Here is a 22,867-nt window from a genome sequence, read left to right on the forward strand (position 1 = left end):
ATGAAATAATGAATAAAACATAATATTTCTTAAATGTTTTACTAATTCCTACTTGCCATTTGCATGAACTTGAACAACAACAAACCAAGAAAGGGATTCTTCGTATAACAAAAAACGGATCGTGTGCGAAAATAATCTGTTATAATCATTTGTGAACCAGTCTCAATGTTTAAATTCCATGAATAAAGTGTTTTCCATGTATCCGGCGTTTTACGAAGACAAAAAACCCTAGACAACCAAGAAATCCCTACATTTTTTGGGGTTCATTTTTTTTGTTTCAAAAATAAGATATTTTTGATATAAAATTTGTCTACTTGTTAGTTAGATACAAAAGGAAATCCTAATTATATCTTTAAGAAAAAAAAAACTGTATGTACACACCTTTGATAATACAAATATTAGTTCGCGCATTTGATTAGACACATGCCTGATTTTACAAACAAGTGGAACTTTTGATCGAACTTCTATTTTAAGTTCTAAACGAACTACAAAGTGATAGTTTTCTATTGTTTTCTGAAATTCTATATATTTTGGGTAAAATAAATCTTATTATTTCAATCATAACGACGTGAGTTTCTGTGGGTACAATTGGTCACAATATTACGGATGCAGAACTCAAATATTATCAAAGTTTTACATTACATTTGTTTTTCTAATGACGGCGAACCCAGGAGAATTCGTAAGGCGCTGCATGCTTTTCTGAGGTTCAATTTTAGTCAAGAATCTAATGAATATTTGGATAGAGCTTCCTAACCTAATTGCTGTTTTTCAAATACTTGGTTTAAATTATACAGATAATAAAAACGACGTAGCCACTTCAATTTGGTTCTTTTTAATCAACTTTTCTCGTCCAACTGATGAGGAAGAAGCGAGATAGCGAAGAAGACGTCTTAAATAGTGAAAACGACGAAGAAGACGGCTGAATAGCGAACACGCAAGGATGAAAAATGAAGAAAAAATTAAATATGACGAAAAACGAACATCAGGAGAAAGACGAAAAGTTGGAGTGAGACGAAGAGATAAAGAAGGACGATTATTCGTAGAAAAACGAATAGATTAAGAGAGAAGAAGAGATGAAAAAGAACGAACATTTGAAGAAAGCCGAAGTGATGAAAAAGGACGATTATTTGGAAAAAGATGAAGAAAGACGGGGATATGACGAAAGAAGGGGCAGAGAAAAAATAAGAAGACTAGAAGGTATACATGATTTAGAGAGAACGTGTGAATATGAAGAGAGATGACGATGTGAAGAATGACGAAAAGACGAAGAAACGCGTAAAAATGAGGCAAAAATGCGGATCGATGAGAACACAGATGTTGACAGCATACAACGAGATTGCTTTGCAATATCTTTTAGAGACGTAGGAAAGATAGTATCAGACCTTTTGACAGAAAAGATGAATATCCAATTCAGACGTGTATTATTGAATTTGAAGAAGTTGCGGAATTTACGGTCTAGAACAATTTTTAGAAACTTATATACGCAAAGAAATGTCCACGAGGTCTAGCTAAATTGTTTCTACATCCCAAAAAGGTAATCAGAAGTTGGTCTGAGCATAAAAAGTTATTAGTCGAAGAGTTTGGAGTGTATGTGAATAGTGCACAAATACATAAAATGCTATTATCAAAGCGTAAGGGATATAATGAAACGGTGCAAGAATACATGACAAAATTGCTAGCCAAGCGTATATAGAACAAGAAGCTGTCATTTAGTACGTTATCGATGGTAAACTACACGATTCTTCAGTGTAGTTAACGTTGCAAAAAAGTTTTGACTTTTGAAATGAATTCAAAGAAAAGCTTAAACTTGGACATGGACATGGACGGATAAAGAAGAGAAATGAAACATCAAGAGGAAAAAACACCTTCCGAAAGCTTGGATTTTTAGTTTAATAAAGAATACAAAGATTCCAAAATTTGCTACAACCCCAATGTATTGGTTTTTGTTCTAACTAGTCAGCAAAGATTATAATCCTAAAAATTCTAAAAAAAGATTATATAAATAATTATATAAGATTATTATTATATAATATAATTAATATATATATATATATATATATATATATATATATATATATATACCAGGATTCTAAATAAATTCTAATATAACTATAAATAATTTAATTGACTACTGCTATATATTTGAGATGTAAGGACTAGGGAAAAATTAATTTTTCTTATTAGAACAAAGTTCTAGTTTTATTTTATTCTTATTTTGATATTCATGATGAAGGATCTATTGATCAATATAAATAAGCAAATTGTCATTTTCAATATTAGATTTTGATAAAGACTTAAAGAAAAGCCGAAATGTCAATGTTTATAAATATTCTTGATTTTAGGATTATTTCAAAATTCAAATCTAAATAAAACTATTGATTGAACCGCGTTGGAATTTTAAAAATTCTGGACGTCTTAGCTCCCATTTTAGTGCCATTATATTATTGGCGAGAGGGGTAATAAATATGTGGAGATCGGCTTCTCGGAGGGTTATAGAGGAAATATTGTTGTTGACCGGAATGGTATTGGAGCAAAGTGGATGAAGAAGGTGCTTCCAAGTTGTCGGCAATCTGTTGCTATCGTCCCTTGTGTTCAGATAGTTTAAACGTTTCTCTATTTCGATAGCTTCTCGAATAATTCTGGACTTGAAGGTGCTGAATGGGGCGATAATTTTGGTTCTATTGAAATCGATTGTGTGTCCGGTATGTATACGATGTTGGGAAAGGGTGGAAGAAATATCGGAATTAGTAACAGACAACAAGTGTTCCTTGTCTCTGACGGAAATACGTCGATTTGTCTGGCCTATATAGGAACAGTGGCAATTTGTGCAGGGGATTTCATACATGCATGGTGTTCAATGGATATTTTGTCTTTGACGGATCTGATTAGGTGGGACAGTTTCTGATTGGGTTTGAAGATTTTGTGAATACCGTGGAGTTTGAAGATTTTACATATTTTGCCTATTTCACCTTTGATGTAAGGAAGAGATACCTCCAGTTGATCTTTAAACTAGTGATGGAGGATGGAGGTGTTGTAGATGAAAATTTGTGTATGCTCCTAGAAATTTGGCATTTGTTGCAACATTTTTTTGTTTCTGTGACCTCACATTCTTCAAGGCTTCTCGTAACTATCAAGTCATACCCAAATTCCTTCAACTCAAACATCACACCAAATCATCATCAATCTCTCGTATCCTCAACAAAGCCAGTTTCTATCTTCTTAGAAATTCTATCCATACTACTAGAAAAAATCTTCATATTTTCATCAATATTTTCCACAAAATCCACTCCTTCCACGTTCGCCCATTGATATGGAACACTCTGGATCGTTTATCTAACCAGTAAGCCCAGCATGCTGTATCTTGTCTATGAATATTTCTTAATTGTGAATTAATGAATTGTGATAATTGGCGGAACTAAATTTGTATTGCTGAACTTTGATTGGAAGTTGACGTTCTTATTGAGTATGTTTAGTGGCAATTACATTCAGTGGGGAATAAACTGAACGACGAAGATTATGCTGACAAAGAAAACGGTAAAGACGGTTTCCCCTTCATTTATCATAATAACGAGGACTAATTACGATATCCAATATTTTTGTATTGTTAATATCAATTTAACGTTTATTTTATAATTTTATTCGATATAATATTTTATAATCATTTGTGAACCACATTCATTGTATGATTGATGTTTGTGAAGGAAACTGTAGAAAAGTATCTAAATAGCTCGTGATCCGAAATAAAACACTACACATGATATTTAAATATATTTATTTACACACAAACACAGAAATAAGAAATTAAAGAATTTACATATGTATATATCAATTTTTTTTTCTATCTAATTTCTTGGTTCGTAGGTTGTTTGGATGAAATAAACTTCGATGGAATATCACACTTTTATGTTAGATATTAACTTAACGTTTCGCTCCTTCCTTTGAAGCATTTTCAAAAAAATTCTTTTGAGGATGCTTCATCCAAACAACCTACGAACCCAAAAAATTAGAGAGGTAAAAAAATAAATTAATATATATATATATATATATATATATATATATATATATATATATATATATAATTCTTATTGGGAACATGGCCATGAAACATCAAAGTGGAATAATTTTAATATATTTTTTTCGAGCTTTCCAATACTTATGTATTCATCGTTTAATCGGTGGTTTATATATTGATTAATTTCAATTAATCAATATTTCTATAACGTCACTTTGAATTCTAGGATACATACATATATATATATATATATATATATATATATATATATATATATATATTTCTTCAATTTCTTATTTCTTTGACCTTTTGATATATAAATGCATCTAAATGTTCTTAATTTTAGGCCTTTTAGGTTTTAAAATTAGTTTTTTTTGATAGATTTTAAAAGAAAGATAAATTTTGACGTTTCCACTTTTCTTTAATTCTTTATGATATTGACACTGACAATTTGCTTATTTATATTGATCTATAGATGGCCTTCATCACGAATATCAAAATAAGGATGAAATCAACTTAGAACTTCCAATAAGAAAAAATAAGTTTTCCTTAGTCCCCACATCTCAAATATAAAGCGGTAACTATTAGAATTTACAAAATAGAGTTAGAAATTTAACTTCAAATTATTTAGATCTTTTCTAAAAACTATCAAAAAAAATTAGACATAAAATTAAGGAAATACATATATATATATATACATATATATATATATATATATATATATATATATATATATATATATATATATATATATATTTCTGAATGTTCTTGATCTTAGGTCTTTGATTTTAATCAGTTTTTCTTATAATTTTTTAATAAATATTAAAATAATATACTTATGTAATTTTAAAATAAAAATATCAATTCGAATATCTTTCATCTATCATTTTTTTATTCAATAGACTAAAACAATTGGGAATATTTTTTAATTTTGATTTTTGTTTATTGTTATTTTGATCAAATATTGTTATTTTTATCTTAGTTCAGTATAAATATTCATATTTCGAATAAAACTATATTTTTACGAAATTTCCAAAAAAGATAAAAGACAAATTAACTTAGATCGTGAACAGCCACGAGATACGTGTTGTTTCCAATTCAAAAATAAAATTTTTGCCCTAGTGCTTTTCCAACAAAAAGCTTTTTAGAGAGCGTCACAAAAAAAATTAATTTTAAACAACCACCCTATATATATAATATATATATATATATATATATATATATATATATATATATATATATATATATATATATAAAAGTGTTGAGATACAAAACAATTCTTATGTAGGTTTCTTAAATAATTATATAATAAATAGAAGTGACATATTTTGTACTATTATTATTATTATTAGTATGACATATCATACACGTTTTCGTAGAGGTTGTATTTATAATCGGGGAACTAATCAATTAAGGATTGTGGCGCGTTGAAATTCGCTCTCTTTAAACAAAATCATTAACTTCTTAAGTTTAAAAAATCATTATTCAAATTGACTTGTGATATTAATGAATATTGATTTTTGAAGCTTATGAATTTGATGATTTTGTCAAAAAAGAAAAATTATCTGATGTGGTATTTTCATATCCACGTTCTAAGTGATCTATTGATAATTATAATTATGAACAATGCAAATGTTAAATTATATTTCAATAAAGACAGCAATAGACCTATGCAAACTAGTTCATGGGCGTTATTCTTGTGGGACTGAGGTAAACACCAAAGTGTATTATTTTTAATATGTATCCCAAACTTCGAAAAATTAATTACTAATCATTTGGTAATTGAAATTAATCGAGAATTGCGAAATAACACTTTTTCCTTTTTACCTTCAATCGATTCAAAAAAAGGTCATTGTAATTTTTAATGTTGTTTTAGGATCCTCTGAATTTGAGAGTTTATGACAAAGTCTCAATTCCCCCATTATGAATATATAGTTATTCAAAAACTTGGAATAATATTGAGTCTTTACGTTGCTATTTTGTTGCCACATTCACCATAAATATTAATAATCAACTCCATTGAAATTTGTAGATATTAAGCAGGTTACACATCTTATTAAATTTGTAGTATTGTTTTATTTTTAAGGAATGTATACAGTTGGTGATAACTGTGTTGGTCGTTAACGTACAAACTTTGGTTTCATTTTATAACTCTATGCTACATTAATATTTCTGAGATGTATGACGTATTTTTATAAACACATAAAGTAAGAGAATTCAAAGGTAGGCCTGCATATATATAATAGACATAATGAATACGTACCATACAATGGAAGGAAGTAATTCTGAATCACACATCAATGCAAATAGTAGCTGAAAGTGTATCAGAGACATTAAAATATAGATTGAGAGGAAATTTTATGGAATGAACTACAACTTCGCAGTAACAAAAAAGAGTGGGTTCAAAACACCATTACTGGGCAGAGAACGAATGCAATTAAATGATACGCATACGCTTAGGTGCAGTGGTTGGAAACAGTGCATCCAATTTGCTTATAACAATTCGCCTGTCGGTTAAAAAATCCTTAGGTGCCTTCTGCGTTACAGTTATCCAAACAATTACAGATTTAACAGTATCCTTGATGCATTCAAACTGAGGATATTTCTTCTCCTTATACGTTATCATCCTTAAGTTTCAAATGAACAAAAAATTTTTTAATTATTAAATTTAGTAATCATGATAGAAAAGTTTTCTTGGGTTGAGTGAAAGTCTAATTCAATGACGTATTAAAGACTAACACATCTTTATGTAAAAGATGAAGCACATTATATTGATTAAAAGTAATAGTTTTTGAGAGAAATATACAAATAAATGTTTACATTAATTTTCACCTTTAAAAGCCATACGAAATAGGAAGATACTAAAGCTTTTCGGAAACTCTGATCGAGTTAATCCTATAGAGTTAATATTGAAGATAGGGAGAGCGGTATCAATGAAATTGTACTATTTGAAGGAAGAGAGAAAGAGTATAGGATTACCAGTCTATCTCTCTCTACTCGCTGTCAAAATTAAAATTTGTTATCCTCCTCCTTTCGTATTCCCGCCATGTGAAACTTGGACGTCATAGCAATCCAATCAGAATAGAGTAGAGAAAAGGAGTAGTATATCGATGTTTTTTTCTTTCTCTAAAAGCAATTCAGGTCTACTCGAAAAAGTTTTCACATCTCGATCTCTTTATCTTTTGTATTAACAATATGGTTATTCTGATCATGATCTGGATGGTCGGAAAGTAATTCGGATCACGTTCACTGTCGTTTGAAGTTTGAAGGGCCTTAGTCATATGATGGGTTCGTTTTCAATTTAATGTATAATTATAATTATATACTAGATCGGAAAGGCCCTTGCAAAATAAAGATTGATTTCATAGAAAAATCCCCTAGTTTCGTTTTTATTTGTACTACCAGAAAAATTCTATTAAATAATTTATTTCCCCCCAAAAACCGAAAAAAAAAGAATCTTGAAAAACCTATACTTTTGGTGGAAAAATGAAAACTTTTGAAGAAATCAAGGAGTAAATACCTTTTTATTCATTATATAATCCAAATGTAAAATTTTATATTTGCATCCTTCTAAAAACCGATTTTTTAAGGGTAGGTTCGAGAATCGCACCTTCTGCACACGTGCGTTAGAAACTCCTGATTCTAGCGAAAAATTTATTTAATTTGGGAAAAAAATCATACTTATTTCGATTTATTTTCCTATGTACTACCTATTAATTATCATTAAGTAATTTGCACCATAAGGTAAAGTGTAAAAGTAACGTCTGTAAAAAATTATGATCCTCACAGAAAACAATTAGATTGTAATGAAAACATCCTTTGAATCTGGCACCTGAAAATTTTTATTTGCATTCCTTAGGAATGTTTATGTCAATGACAGATGTATTATACAAAATTCGTTTCAACAGATATGATGATGTGTGTTTTCATAAAATCGCTTATTTATATTTTAATGTTTTTTTTTATAAAAAAATGGATCAGAAATTTTGAGTACTTCTTTTTCATCTGTTTGATTAAATTAATTTTAGTGTGTTGATATGAATGATATATCAGTCAATATATATATATATATATATATATATATATATATATATATATATATATATGTATTTATATATATATATATATATATTTATATATATATATATATATATATATATATATATATATATATGTATTTATATATATATATATATTTATATATATATATATATATATATATGTGTGTGTATACATCTTCAAATTGTAAAACGTGGCATATCACCCACGTAACACTAAAATTAATTTAATCAAACAGATGAAAAAAAAAGTCCTCAAAATTTCTGATCCATTTTTTTATAATATATATATATATATATATATATATATATATATATATATATATATATATATATATATATATATATACATGAATACAGAAGTATTTGAAAGCTCGGAAAATATATTGAAGTTAGTCCACTTTGGTGTTTCCTTGCCACGTTCCCAATAAAAAATCGCTTATAATATAGCTGGCAAAGATTTCTTTACCATTCATATATATGTATGCATTGTATATATATTTTATAATTGATAAAAAATTGTTGTATATATATATATATATATATATATATATATATATATATATATATATATATATATATATATTGATAAAGACTTAAAATCAGGTAGATTATGAATGAGCTACTAAAACATTTTTGTACATTAAGTTTACTATATTTGTTTTTAAGTAATGTTTTTAAAATGTACAGAAATAAATTATCTACAAAGTTCACTAGAGTATCTTGATGTAATATTGTATAATATTAATAAATACAGATTAATACGAGTACTTTCTTAATTCACTTGTAACTGGCTTACTATTAAATTAAATAACAATATTTTTTGCTAGCATACTCTCATATCAAATACTAGTGTTTATCTTTACTATCGTTTTGATTTGATAAAAATTTCAAGAATGTGCAAGGTCCCATAGAATTTGCATACTATTTATTTTATTATAAACTATTAATTAATACTTGATTTTGATATCACGCTGTAACTGGATTGTGTTTTATTCATTTGAAATAAATATTTATTTTTAATTGATCTTTTTTGTTTTCTTGACGTATATAATTCCAATTAATTATGACGAAATATATGTTTTTGAATATGTATTTTTTTGTGGTATACTATCATAGTTGTAACAGAATATCAGCATATTAATTATACAATATTTTTGAAAAACTGGGTCTCAAAGCCGAGTTCAAGTATGTATGAGAACGTTTTCAACTACTCTAGGTTTACAGACAATTTTGATTATTATAGGATTGAACATTTCAAAAAAGGTATGACAAGATAACAAGAGATACGATCACCTACGGAGAGAAAAACAAAAGACTGTGTTACCTTTCTAAGAAATTTTTTTGAAGATTTTCCTAAAAGGTAGTACAATAGACTGTCAAATTAAACACAGAGACATCTACCTAGCTTCGCCGTTTGCGTCAATTTCAAAGGAAGCTCCTCCTAAGCAACCCTATAATGTAATTTTTTTAAATTATGACTTTTTCTTCGACCTTTTAAAATATCTCATGTATGATTCGATTTGACCAGGTAGACTAGCTAATGACCCAGTAGTTACGGATATCAGAGTACTTTATGAATCTGAAGGGCAAATAAAAACTAAGCTATAATGACGACTACGCATTATTACCCAAAAGACCTAAACCAAGAAGTTCTCTGCCAAAGCCAAAGTTGTACCAAAGCAGAATATCAATTTCTCAAAAGAACGTGTCATACCTAGTAATTTTCATAGCTTTAACGATCGTTTGACACAAAAGTAAGACTTCAAATTATGCTGGGTATTTTATCTTCAAATATTTAAAATGTCTTTAAGACTGTTTTTTTTTTAAATAAATTTTCGAATTTAACTTTGTTAAATAATATAATATGTTAAATACTTAACTTACATTGTTACATTATAATTATTATTACAGTATAATTATCTATATAAGACTATGTGATTTCGTCAATTAGTATTGATGTCCTCAAGTACAAAGTGAATTAATGAATAATAAAAGTGTATTTGAACTTAAAATTTTTAAATACTTAAATAATAGGTGTAATGTTTAACAAATAAATAGACTGATTGCATTGTAATAAAATAAATGAATAAATATAACGTTCTTGTTTTTTAATTCCTTATAGAAAATAATGTCAGTTATGTAAATTTGGATATTAAAGTGACAACACAACGTATGTCATTACATTTGGGTTAATAATTGTTTTTTATATATTTATACGCAAATAGTAAATTATATAGAAAATGATGTAATTTTTTCTTTCTCCTGAAAATTTGCTATTTTTGACATCCGTGCTGTTAAAACTTCAATGACGTATGGTATGGTAAGCTAATAGTCCTGACACAAAGTCATTTTGAGATGTAATTGATAGTTGCTTACTAGTTTTATCAAATTCATCCCGAAATTTACATGAGCTGTCTCTCATTTTATTGAAATATGGTATTCTCTTGACTAAAATGAAATAAGACATTAGATTGAAATTAAGCCCTGACGCCGTCAAACTGTAATTAATGCCAAAAGGGGAAGAAAGCCTTTTCATTGTTTCTCAGAACTTGTTCCAAGTTCCTTTTTGTTCATTTATTGGTAATTTTGTGTCTTTCTAACAATAAAACATTAATTTTCCTAGGGAGTTTAGTTATAATTTGAAAACTGCTTGGAATTTTCTATTTAGCAATGGACTCCATTATAAGAAAAATATAAGAAACAAGTTTAAAAAAGACCAATCTGTATTTATATTTTTTTACTCTAATACAAATGAAATGTGACATTTAACATATGAAAAGTGTAATGACATAGCCCGGAATGAGCCAAGAATATTCAGTTTCAGTTGAAAATTTCAAAGGATCTATTTGATGCCTCTCAAAAAACGGCATTAATAATAAAAAAAATAACTATCAATCAATCATAAGAAATAACCAAAGCTGATTTTCATTTCAAGAATTGAGTAACTTTTTGAACGACTTTAGGTATTTCTTTGGTTCTCCCAGTATATTTGATTTTGATATATTAGTCACTATTTCATTATTAATATAATTCTAATGAAATTTGGTTTCTCCTATATGTTTTTTTATTTTGGAAATATCAAAAAAGTCATACTAAAGTTGATAATTCATGAGGAGAATTAGTAGTACATACACTACTTAACTCCATTGTCACATTTGGCATACCAGGACTAACTGATCCGCTAGCTTCTCTAGGATGTGACATTTTAGTAAGATTTAAATTTTCTCCACTTGGAGGAGTTGTAGTTGAGGGTCTTAAAATGTATGGACCATTATGAACAGATGCTATTGGATGACCAAAACTGCTAACATAAGAATGATTTAGATGGGTGGCGGGAACTGATGTAATGCTATGGAGAGAGTTGTTGTGTTGAGATGTCGTTTCTTGATGTTGTAGGGCCAATTCCCTGACAGCATCAGTTTTTTCCTTTTGCCAAATAAAAACATTATGAACCATGGCACAACCGCAGAATATTATGCCCAATCCAATGAAAACACTCGTCACTATGGCTGGTGTAGAGTGGAATTGGATGAATGTATATAAAATAATTCCTGAAAAATCAAATAAAAACGAATTAAGATCATTGAAGACATCATTTATAAAATATGATGCTAAAGTGGTTGAAATTGGACTATGTGATACTATTTAGAATTTAGAAATTTACTGTCCGTAAAAAGTCTATTTAAGGAAATTAGCTAGGTTCGCTTGACTACAATTCAAAAAAATTTCAAAACTGTTGTAGAATGAATTTTAATTTAAAGAAAGCAAAACAATCCTACTCAACTGAAGTCTTCTTCAACTTACCTGTGAGAAAAACTGGAATTGAGACAAAAAAACCTCCGACTGCACATACCCTACTTATTGATGATTTTTGTAAATATTTATTTGTCCTGAAACAAAGAAACAATATATCAATATTATTGTCCATTTGGTACCATGTCGAGTTGAAAACCTGCTGAATCGAATACAGTAACTGTTTCGATTTTCCATTGTCTTTTGAATATGATTATTAATATTTTATTCACTATCTGATTACAAATTTAAAATGATATTTCTTATTTAATTTGTAAAAGCTGTAATTAAAGCCGATGGGACAATTTACCATTGTAATTTCTTGATCAAATTCCCTCATAAATTAAATTGAGTTCTAACATTATCGTACTTCTACACATATTTGATAGACAAGTAAAAACCCTATTACATCAAAATCTTCGCGACTATGAACTGGAAGGGACCTGTACTAGGCCTAACCTCCTTTATCACCAGATATAAATTGTTTTTCTTTTGGGAATTATGTGACATTTATTGATAATGGCTACATTATGCGGCTAGTTTTAGAACTAGACAGACAATCAGATAAAAATACGAGTTTTTACATATTACTGGAGATAACATGTTAACAATGTTCTCAGATTAGAACTTTCGTCAGATTAAATGTAATTTTTTATGTATTTGGCAAAATTAATTCTGTATTATTTTATTGATAATAATAAATAACAAAAAACAAAAAAATATGTACCAAGTTTGAAGCGTATCAATTGAATCACGGAAAGAGTAAGAGGTGAAGAAACGATTAAAACTTTGAATAATGTTCTGTGTTATTAACATAAATGGTTTGTTTATATTCGATAACTAACAGCACGGCGTTTGCGTCATTTTCATGCCTTTAATCAATAACAGTTTTAACAACATAACACAAAATTTTTATTCTCACGACTTAATTTGTTTTGGTTGCTCGAGTTTAATTTGGAAAACAGCGGCTTTAATTTGAATCCTTAATCGTATCTTTTGTTAAAATTTGTATCTTATGAACCAGTTGTGGCCTGTAAATAATTTAAGGTGTTCTGCAATTTTGCGAAAAAAAATCAGCTTGTAGAAGTTTTGTCATCTTTGGTAAATCTTTACCGAGGTATTTACTATCCTTTACTACTTTATTGGCAAAATTAAACAGATTTATTACTTTCAGCAACTTAACCATGAGTGATTGTTCACTACACTAAGGTATGCTTTGGGCCTCACTTCGCGTTGCATCGAATGCATGAAAAATGCTACGATTATGGAAAGTAGAAGCGCGCAGAAAACGTTCGTATCTCCCAGGTGAATATTACTTCAAGAGAGTAAATCGGAAGGAAGATGGACTATTAATCGGTTGTTTATAAAGGCGACTACGAATTATTAAAATTTTCTTTTGGATAAGCAATAGAAAATGTATTAGTTTACATTTATATTATGTAATTTCATTTATTATCACTTTTAATTAACAATTTCTTTGATAGCTCTACAACACTTATTCACTAACCGCCCCTATAGAGAACACATTTCGTCTGCTTTGTGTGAAGCTTTTAGTTGGAATTCTCTATTGATGTTATCACAGATAAAAAGATTAAGATGTTTGATTTTATTCACAGATTCTATTTGCTATAAATTAATATGAAATGATTAAATGAAGAAAAGAAGTGGAACCAAAGAATAGCAACATCTTTAGATGAAAAAATGAATAATTTTTATTATTAATTATATATTATTATACATATATGAAATTGAGAAGGAACGTGGCAACGAAACACCAATGTGGACCAACTTTAATATATTTTGCGAATACTTATGTATTCATCGTCTGAGACTGAAATTATGGTCAAATAAAATATAAGAAAGATGTATAAATATATAACAATAATAAAATTTAACTTACAATAAGTTAAGAAGAAGATATTTGAACTTCAATTCATGTCCTCTTATGTCATAAAAAAGATCAGTGATAATAAGTTTGACCGATAGATCTGTCCAACTATAAGATCCTGAATTTAGATGCTTAGCTATTCAAAAAGAAAAAACTGCAATGAAAGAAAATACTTTCCCAACAACTATCAAATTATTTTAATAAATATGATATCCAAATATTTTACTCAATTGAAATCTTAAACACCAAAAAACAAAAGAAGTAATATTATATATTAAGTGCCTTGTCCTAATTGTGACGCTGTCTACATAGGGCAGACCTCTCAATATTTACAAAATAGACTAAAAGGTCATCAATAACTTCATTAACGAATATTGAAATATCTATAAAACATAAATTCAATTATAAAGATTCAAAAATATAATACACGAAAAAGACAATTTTTAGAAATGGTTGACATTAATAGAAACGAAAATGCTATAAATGAAAAAAAATATATATCTAATTAATTTAAGTAAAATTTATAGCTGTTTTGTAAATTCTAATAAAACGACAAATAATTTGATTGATTACTTATATATTTGAGATGGAAGGACTAAGGAAAAATTAATTTTTCTTATTAAATATTTTTTTTATTTTGATTTCATTCTTATTTTGATATTCATGATGTAGGTGATCTATTGATTAATATAAGTACGCAAATTGTCAGTATCATATTTTGATAAAGACTTAACCTAAAGAAAAGTCGAAACATCAAATTTTATCTTTCTTCCAAAAATTATTCAAAAAACAAATTTTAAAACAAAAGAGACCTAAAATCAGGAGCAATTAGATGCATTAATATATCAAAAGGTCTAAGAAATAAGAAATTAAAGAGATTTATATATATATATATATATATATATATATATATATATATATACAGGGTGATTGATTAGTGTGTGTGCATCCTTTGTCTTTAGAAATATTAATACATAAACTTGAGAGATTACAGTCATCATTAGTCTCCACATTTTAAAATTATTTACAATCTTACAAGATGTTCCAGAACGCTGTGCTATGTTAAAGTTACATTTTCTTAAATAGAACACCTTATGTTTGTTTGCATATTTGGAATCAGTTTGACATCCCCATCACAAGAATATAGAGTTGTGATGAGTACTACGGGGTAAATCGTCACAAGTTCAATTTATTTCGTTAATATTCATTGAATCTGATTCAGGGTGAATCAAAATACTAATACATTATTTTGTCCGTTTATTCAAATGAATCACCATGTATTTTATATGAGTAAACATCAATTTTTTTGTGATTATTATAAGAATTAATTTTTAACTGACATTTTATAATTGCTGTTGAGGTTAAATTCCAAACACAAGCAAAAAACAAGTATAGTACAAATAGATTACAGGAAACAATAAAGAACTATCCTATTGACTATATTATACGTACACGTCTTGATTAACACAAGTGGTGTTCAAAATTACCTCCAAAAACATTTATGCATGGTTGAAAGCGACAATTCAAAGAGCTACTCATATTACGAAGTATTTCTATAAAAACATTCCGAAATACATTTCATTCTGTATTCTTTACATCATGTGATCCCTTGTCGTTGTATTCTGTACACTTCATTTTTAATGTGACCCTAGAAAAATGAGAACATTTATTAAAATCTGGTGACCTTGGTGGCCAGAATACATAAACACATCTTCCGATCTATCTTCCAGGAAACAGTTCATTCAGTTCACCATTAGTTAATTGATTAGCGTGAGCATGCGCACCATCATGCGAAAACTACATGCTTTAACGTGTACGAAGTGAGACTTCTTCCAATAAAAGAGGTAATTGGTTTACTAGAATATTTAAATACATCTCAGTGTGTTTATGTTTCTCAAAGAATATGGTCATCCAACGAATATTCAGTTTCACTATGTGTCACTATGTGATATGAATAAGTTTTATAATAATTTTGCCTGTTAATACAACTATTTTTATTAAACGTGGATTCATCACCAAATAGTTCATAGTCGAAAAAGTCTCAATGTTGAACTTTCAATCAACTTCAGTTAATTCCTGTTGTAAGTAAATGTGGCAAGGCTGCATTTTTTTGTCAAGGAATCTTTGCACACTTTAGTAGTTCAATTTTTGTTCGTAGGAAATACTCAATACGCTTGTGTGTGCTTTTCATAATTAACCGCTCCATTAATATCTCCAAATTTGCTTTTGTAGGTTGCCGCCTTTCAGGAAAACGTTCATGGTATACTCTTCGTGATAGTGAGGCGTATTTATTGCATTCTTCCAATATCCAGTTCATATCAATCAATTTATCACTAGTGAACTTAATTCTTGCCCAAGTTCAAAGTCATTAAAACACCAAAAAATATACTAAACCGCTGAATCCAAAAACAATAATGTACCTATTGTCATGTCATGTCAATGTCAAATATCAGTTTGTGACAAATAAATAATAAAAACTCATAATTAATTGTTACATTATTAGTAATAGGTACATAATCATTGTTTTGCATAGAAAAATCAAAATATCTCAAAAACTAATAATGTTAGGAATAGGAAGTGTTTTCCCAGCTCAGTGCCCTTTGAACCAAGTAGAAGCAAGGACCGTTGAACTCTAAGGATTTTAACCAGGTAAGTCTAAATAAAACTTACGTCGTTTGTTCGACGAAGCTTTAGTATTACAAGTAAAATGTGTTCGTCATTTTGACGAATAGATTGACTTGAAACTCAGGAAGTCGCTGAACTAATCGAGGAAATTGAAATCGGAGAGGAAGAAAAACAAGATTCTGGAAAGAAGAGAAAGTGAAAGTTTCCAAGAACATCACTTGATGAAGATAAGAGCGGCTCGGAAGTACAAAAGAGAGGTCCAAATAAATATATGCTTCAATCAGGTCTTGAAAAATTAGAGAGAAAAACGGAAAGAAATGGAAGATGTCTAGTTTGGTGAGATCTTGAAAAACGCGTATTGATGTTATCCACATAAGACAAGACCCTACCCCTCAAACTGGATACAGTGACGACATCCTGGAGTGTCTGAAACTATTTTTACCGATTCATTTATGGAAGTAGTTCTTCGTTTCACCAATATAGAGATATTAATTCAGCAGAATTAAATTCATATATCATATACTGCCATAATTTTTATAAAAATAAGCGGAAAGGAAAGCCATTGACAAGGATTACATGTGTGAATTGTCGGACAAACTGACTGATGTTTGGTTAGGTTAGAAAAAGAAGGGATCTACTTGGACAACGCCGAAGAGTCAAGGATGCAGCAGAAACACAAGAGAAAAAACGACGCATATGCTCTAAATGCGAATAAACTCCGAAGAATGACAAAAACGTCTTGTAGGAGTTGTTCCTTAGCAATATGCGGCGACCATCAAGAGATATTGTGTAAAAATTGTTTGTAAATGTAATGTAATGTAGTAAATGTGAATTCAAAAAGATATTGGCTTTTATATAATTTTTGTGTTCTTTCTTCAGTCTTTTCCAAAATATGATTTCACACCGACAATTTGCGTACATATATTAACCAATAGATCTCCCACATCATGAATATCAAAATTAAAAATAAAATCAAAACAGAAATCTGTTTTAACAAGAAAAAATAATTTTTTCAAAAAATATAACATTTTTCGTTACCATAAGACTTTCCCAACCACTATAGAATTATTTTGATAAATATGATATCAGTAGTCGTTATACATTATCCAAAGATTTTACTAAATTAAAATATAATACAGGCATAAAGAAAAGAAGTAAGATCAAGTACCCTGTAACGATTGTGACGCTGTCTACGTAAGGTAAACATCTCAGTATTTAGAAAATAAATTAGAAATACGATAAACAAAATGAAACTGCATTAACGAACCACGAAGTATCAAAAAAACATACATTCAATTATAAAGATTCAAAAATTCTTGAAACGTAATCAAAAACACGGAAAAGAGAATTTTTAGAAATGGTTCACATACATAAAAACAAGAAAGCAATGATAAAAATAACCTCGAATAAAACTTATAGTACTGATTTATAAATTTCAAGGTAACTACAGATAATTAGATAGATGGTTGCTACATATTTTTGTGGTGAAAACTAGAAAAAATTAATTTTTCTAGTTAAAACAAATTTTTATTTTATTTTAATTTTATTTTTATTTTGATATTCATGATGTAGGTGATCTATTGATGAATATAAGTACGCAGATTGTCAGTGTCAAATTATATTTTGATAAATTCATGATAAAGACAGACGCAATCCCGACAAAAGGAAGAAGTAGAGTCTGAATTCTGTTATTGTATATGAAAAATCACTGACAAACTCTTGAAAATCAGAAAAATAAGGATACACAACAATAGAGAGAATAAAAATAGATGCCTGTTATAAGTGCTGGTTTAATGGTCATAAAGCCAGGGATTGCAAGGAACCAGATGCGGTGCCCAATATATAGAAGAGAAGCTCACAGAACTAGCAGATGTTACCAATAGCAAAATGGTAGGCCAAAAAGAAATAAATTTCCTACAAATAAATCATGATCTACTAATGCAAACTATAACGGCAAACAGTACAGACGCGTTCCTGGTGAGTGAACCAAATAAAAGTGTAGCTAAAAATATTCGTTGGTATACAGACAGTAACGTAGATACTGCAATAGGTACAACTAAAAAGACATGTGTTCTAAATACTGGTCAACAAACCAAATATTGCACAGATACGATGGAAGTGGGAGGAAGGAACCTTGGAATTTCAGAGGAAAATGAAGGAAAAGCTAATCGTGTAATTATTAACGACGTAACAGCAAGAACCTTTATAAATATTAACAATAATAGATGCGATGAAGGTCTTGAAAAGAAATTTGTACCTAATGGAAATAGGACGTTCGTGTACTGGTGGAATAAACATATTGCTGGAGCCAAAAAAGGCAAAAAGGACCATGACTTGCATCAATAGAAGCAGAACACTAAGGAATAAAGAACTCATGAAAACTAAATACAAAGAAAAGAGGAATGTACCCAAAAAAGAAATACAAAAAGCAGAATAAGAGGCATGGAAGGAGGTCCTAGAACCTGAAAACTTTCTTCTTGAAACCAATTTCACAGAAAACTATGATGAGAGAGGCTGCCAAGCTATTCCCACAACATCCAACTATATACTGGAATACAATTGAAATGCATTAGAATGATAGCGCTCTTTAACCCAGGAGAGCTTGGTGAATCTTTAAGTAGAATTAACGAAAAAAGGCCCCAGGACCAGACATGATTTCGCCAGAAATAATTCAGTGCGTTGGAAAAACTATACCTGAAGTATGTCTAGCGGTGATGAATCGACAGATACAACTGGAAGAGTTTCCAAGCATTTGGAAGAGAGGCAAACTAGCGTTGTTAAAAAAAACAAGAAAGAATACACAGGGAAAGATTTCATATCGACACTTATGTATGCTAGATTGTATGGGTAAGCTGCTCAAGCACCTTCTGAAAAGCAGGTTATTGGGAGAAATAGCAAGAAGTGGAGGCTCTTACTAATGCCCAGCATGGTTTCAGGAAAATCGAAAGATTCCTTAGATTGTAAGCAAAACTAAAATTTGTACCTCATAAAAAGTTGTTAAGTACTTCGTCACATTATTTTTAAGTGAATTAGACCAAAAGAAACTGGATTAGTTAGTAGGAGGCCTGCCACTACAGAATTTTTGCTTGAGATTATGCACAATTTGCTGTTGATGACTCGAGGGGTGTGCTGTTCACAAATAAAACACAAATGAGTTGAACAACAACGCAGACCAAGGGTCGGGGGGCCCTGGAAATCTTTCCGATCGGGATCAAACTGAAGGAAGACCATACCAGGGTGGCCAAGTTGTGCAAGGAGAGTCTTAGGATTTTGTACCTCCATAAACTGGCCACCAAGACATAATGAGGCACATACGCTTCTGTTGCCAAGCTCATGAGGTTGACTATTCTGCCAAAGGCATTTTCTGAGGCTGTCCTCAGTGCGAACAAGCAAACTTTGATGAAGGAGGCACTTGTGGATGAGATGTTCTCTGGATGGGAGCATAAGATCCAATTCATGTACATCCACTTTCCGCCGGGAATAATTCTGGTTGACTGTGAAACACCACAGTCGGCTGAAGGTTCCATAGCTCGCGGGCTGGACGAGAGTTGAGCTAATGACCTGTGTGGGAGAAGATATCTTGAAAGCACACATTTTATTCCTTCCTAGAAGTAAAGAAGTGGTGAGAAAAACGGCTTCCACCACATAACTTTGGAAAGTCCTAAGTCGGAAGGACGAAGGTAATTGTCAGCTCGTAAGGTTAGGTATAGACAATCCTATCAATGGTTGCACCTGTTCACAGCCTAAATAAAAAGGAGGAAAACACAATCACTCCCAGCACTCGGACGAAAGCATTGAAGACGATAAGGAAGATGTAGAGGGCCTAGATAACCTTCACATTAAAAGATTGGACCAAAGAGAATTAATCTCCGATGCTTCAATGGAAATACCAGGCACAAGCAACGAGCCTGCTGTGGAAGAGTACCAAAAGGAACACATCCTTAGTGAGCAGGACGAAACTAAGGTTTCGTGGCGGTATAAAAATAACCGTGAACGCTCATCGCTCAAAAGGGGCGTCAGCAGTCATCACCCAAACGTTCACTAAAGAAAACCTTAGCATAGTCCTACTCCAGGAACCCAGGGTCTAGAGGGAACATGTCAATGGACTCACTTGTAAAGACATCCTAAGCGACATAAATCACCTTGTTTTTCGGAATTTCTGACCAGAGACCTTGTACCAATTCGAGCACAACTCGAAAAAGAAAAAAACATCAAGGACTCGTCATACTCTCCTGCTACATCGATGGCAACGGACCTGAAACGCCACCAGAACTGCAAAGTCTAGTGGAGTACTGCCAGAGAAAGAAGCTACCAATACTCCTAGGATGCGATGAAAATTCACACATTACTGTTTGTGGAAGTAAAGACACCAACAGCAGAGGGGAGCAACTCTTAGAATATATTTTAACAAATAACCATTACATACACAATGTAGGGACCACACCAACATTTGTAACAAGAGTAAGGGAAGAAGTTTAGACATAATATTAAGTAGGATACCACACATACCAAATCCTTTAGACCAATCAGCCTCACCTCGTTTCTACATAAAATGATGGAAAAAAATGCCGACAACTACATTAGAACAGATATTCTGGAATGGAAATCTCTCCATCCGTGTCAATTTGCATACCCAAGAGGCAAACCTACGGAGACTGCACTGGTACAAGTGGCACCTTTGAAATGAAAGCAGGGTAACGAGGGGGGACGCATCCCCATTTACGTGGACCTTAGGAGTAGAGGAACTATTAAGCGGGATTACTGAACTCGGCATATCATGTTAAGAATATGCAAACCACATAGTTCAAAGAGGACTCAACTATACAAAAAGGTGGTGTCGATCGGTGGAGCAAAGCGTCAACCCGAATAAGATCTACCTAATTTCCTTCACCAAAAAAAAACTCAACCTTAAGCCTACCTATAAGCAACCTATCAAGCTAGACATACAAGTAATTGAGTGGAAAACAGATTCTACTAGAAGAGCAGAAATGAAAGCAGAAAAAGCTCTGATGGTATGCAGAAAGTAATTGGGGTTGTAGCCCAAAGATCCTACTGTGGATATACGGCAATATTGAAACCAATCATCACATATGGTGTAGTGGTTTTGGAGTACTAGAACTAGTCTGAATACCAGTAGGAACAATCTCTCGAAGGTACAAAGACTGGCTTGCGTATATGCAACCTGAGCCATAAAATCATGACCAACAGCTGCACTAAAGGTGATTCTAAATCTCCCAGTTCTCCACATAGCACTGGGAAGCGTGGCAGATAAAACATCACTTAGAATATGGAGATGGAATCACCAAAGAAAAACCGTCCCTAAATAAAGACCAAACCTCGGACATGCCTCAGGATGATGAATCGAAAAGTTTATCTCTGAAAAAAAATTTATCTCAATTTAAAACTGTAGAAGTAAGAGGGATCATAACACCATATATGAAATCAACAGAAATGCCATTAAATGGTATATAACGGATCTAAAGCAGCAGGCGACAGAACTGGAATAGGAGTGTATAAGCCAGAACCACAAATTCTAAAAGCCTAGTAACACACAAAGCATTTTTCAAGCAGAAATTTATGTAATTAAAATATGTGTCCAGTTCAATCAAGAGAGCAAGTATCGGAAATAGGAGATTATTATCCCCCCCGATAGCGAATTAACCATTTGAGCTTTTAACTACAATAATATAAAAGCCAAACTCGTTTGGGAATAATGAAGTTACAATACAATGGATTTCGGGACATACAGGAGCGAAGGGAAATGGAATAGCTGATAAGCTCGCTAAAGCGAGGGCGAGCAAGCCCTTCATGGGACCCAAAACTTTCTTGGTATCAGCTACAGAACAATGGAGAAAGCACTGGAAAAAAAGGTAGATATGAGCAGAACCAATTATGGGGACAACATACAGGGGCTAAGACAGGCATATACTCTTCTGGAAAGAACCAGAGTACATCTGTTTAATGTATCAACCTAAGTAAGAACAATCTACGAATACTAACTGAAGTCCTATCGCTTCAATAGACACCTAAAGACGCTAGACGCAGATAATCGGCATGCAGATTTTGTTGCACAGAGGACGAAACATCTATACACATTATCTCGAAGTGTGAAACACTACGTAACTCCAGAGCACCACACTTGGGAGCGTATAAAATAGAAGACGAAAATCTTTGGCAGCTACAGCTATCCCACATTCTTAATTTTATAAAAGGAGTGGGATTAACAGATCATCTGTAAACACTGGGTCTCCCAATATCGCAACAAGAAAGAGGGACACAATAGATCCTTTGGATCGCAGTGTATATAAAACTCCAATATATACATAAAAACAGACATATAAGATACAGACCAAGAGAAAATTTTTTGAATACACTATCTCTCCAAAAGAGCGATGGTGATGGTTCAAAAATGTTCTCAGAGGAATATGTTTTGAGAGATGCAGAGCTGGTACATACGCACCAGCGGTCTATAACTACAGTTTGTGCCAT

General features: G+C 30.9%; 1 protein-coding gene across 4 annotated transcripts in view; it reads right to left on the reverse strand.

Moving 5' to 3' along the window:
* Positions 1 to 9,151: 9,151 nt before the first annotated feature.
* Positions 9,152 to 22,867, reverse strand: part of LOC130892774 (uncharacterized) — a 61,443-nt gene continuing 47,727 nt past the window's right edge. For all 4 annotated transcript variants that reach the window (XM_057798385.1, XM_057798403.1, XM_057798393.1 and 1 more), the window contains 2 exons: positions 11,878 to 11,963; positions 9,152 to 11,624 (listed from right to left, as the gene is read on the reverse strand). In XM_057798385.1, the coding sequence (XP_057654368.1) occupies positions 11,161 to 11,624; positions 11,878 to 11,963 (550 nt within the window). In that variant the 3' untranslated portion in view covers positions 9,152 to 11,160. The remainder of the gene's footprint in view (positions 11,625 to 11,877; positions 11,964 to 22,867) is intronic.

This window comes from Diorhabda carinulata, chromosome 1 (genome assembly GCF_026250575.1).
Source record: "Diorhabda carinulata isolate Delta chromosome 1, icDioCari1.1, whole genome shotgun sequence".
In the NCBI taxonomy this organism is placed as follows: Eukaryota; Metazoa; Arthropoda; class Insecta; order Coleoptera; family Chrysomelidae; genus Diorhabda; species Diorhabda carinulata.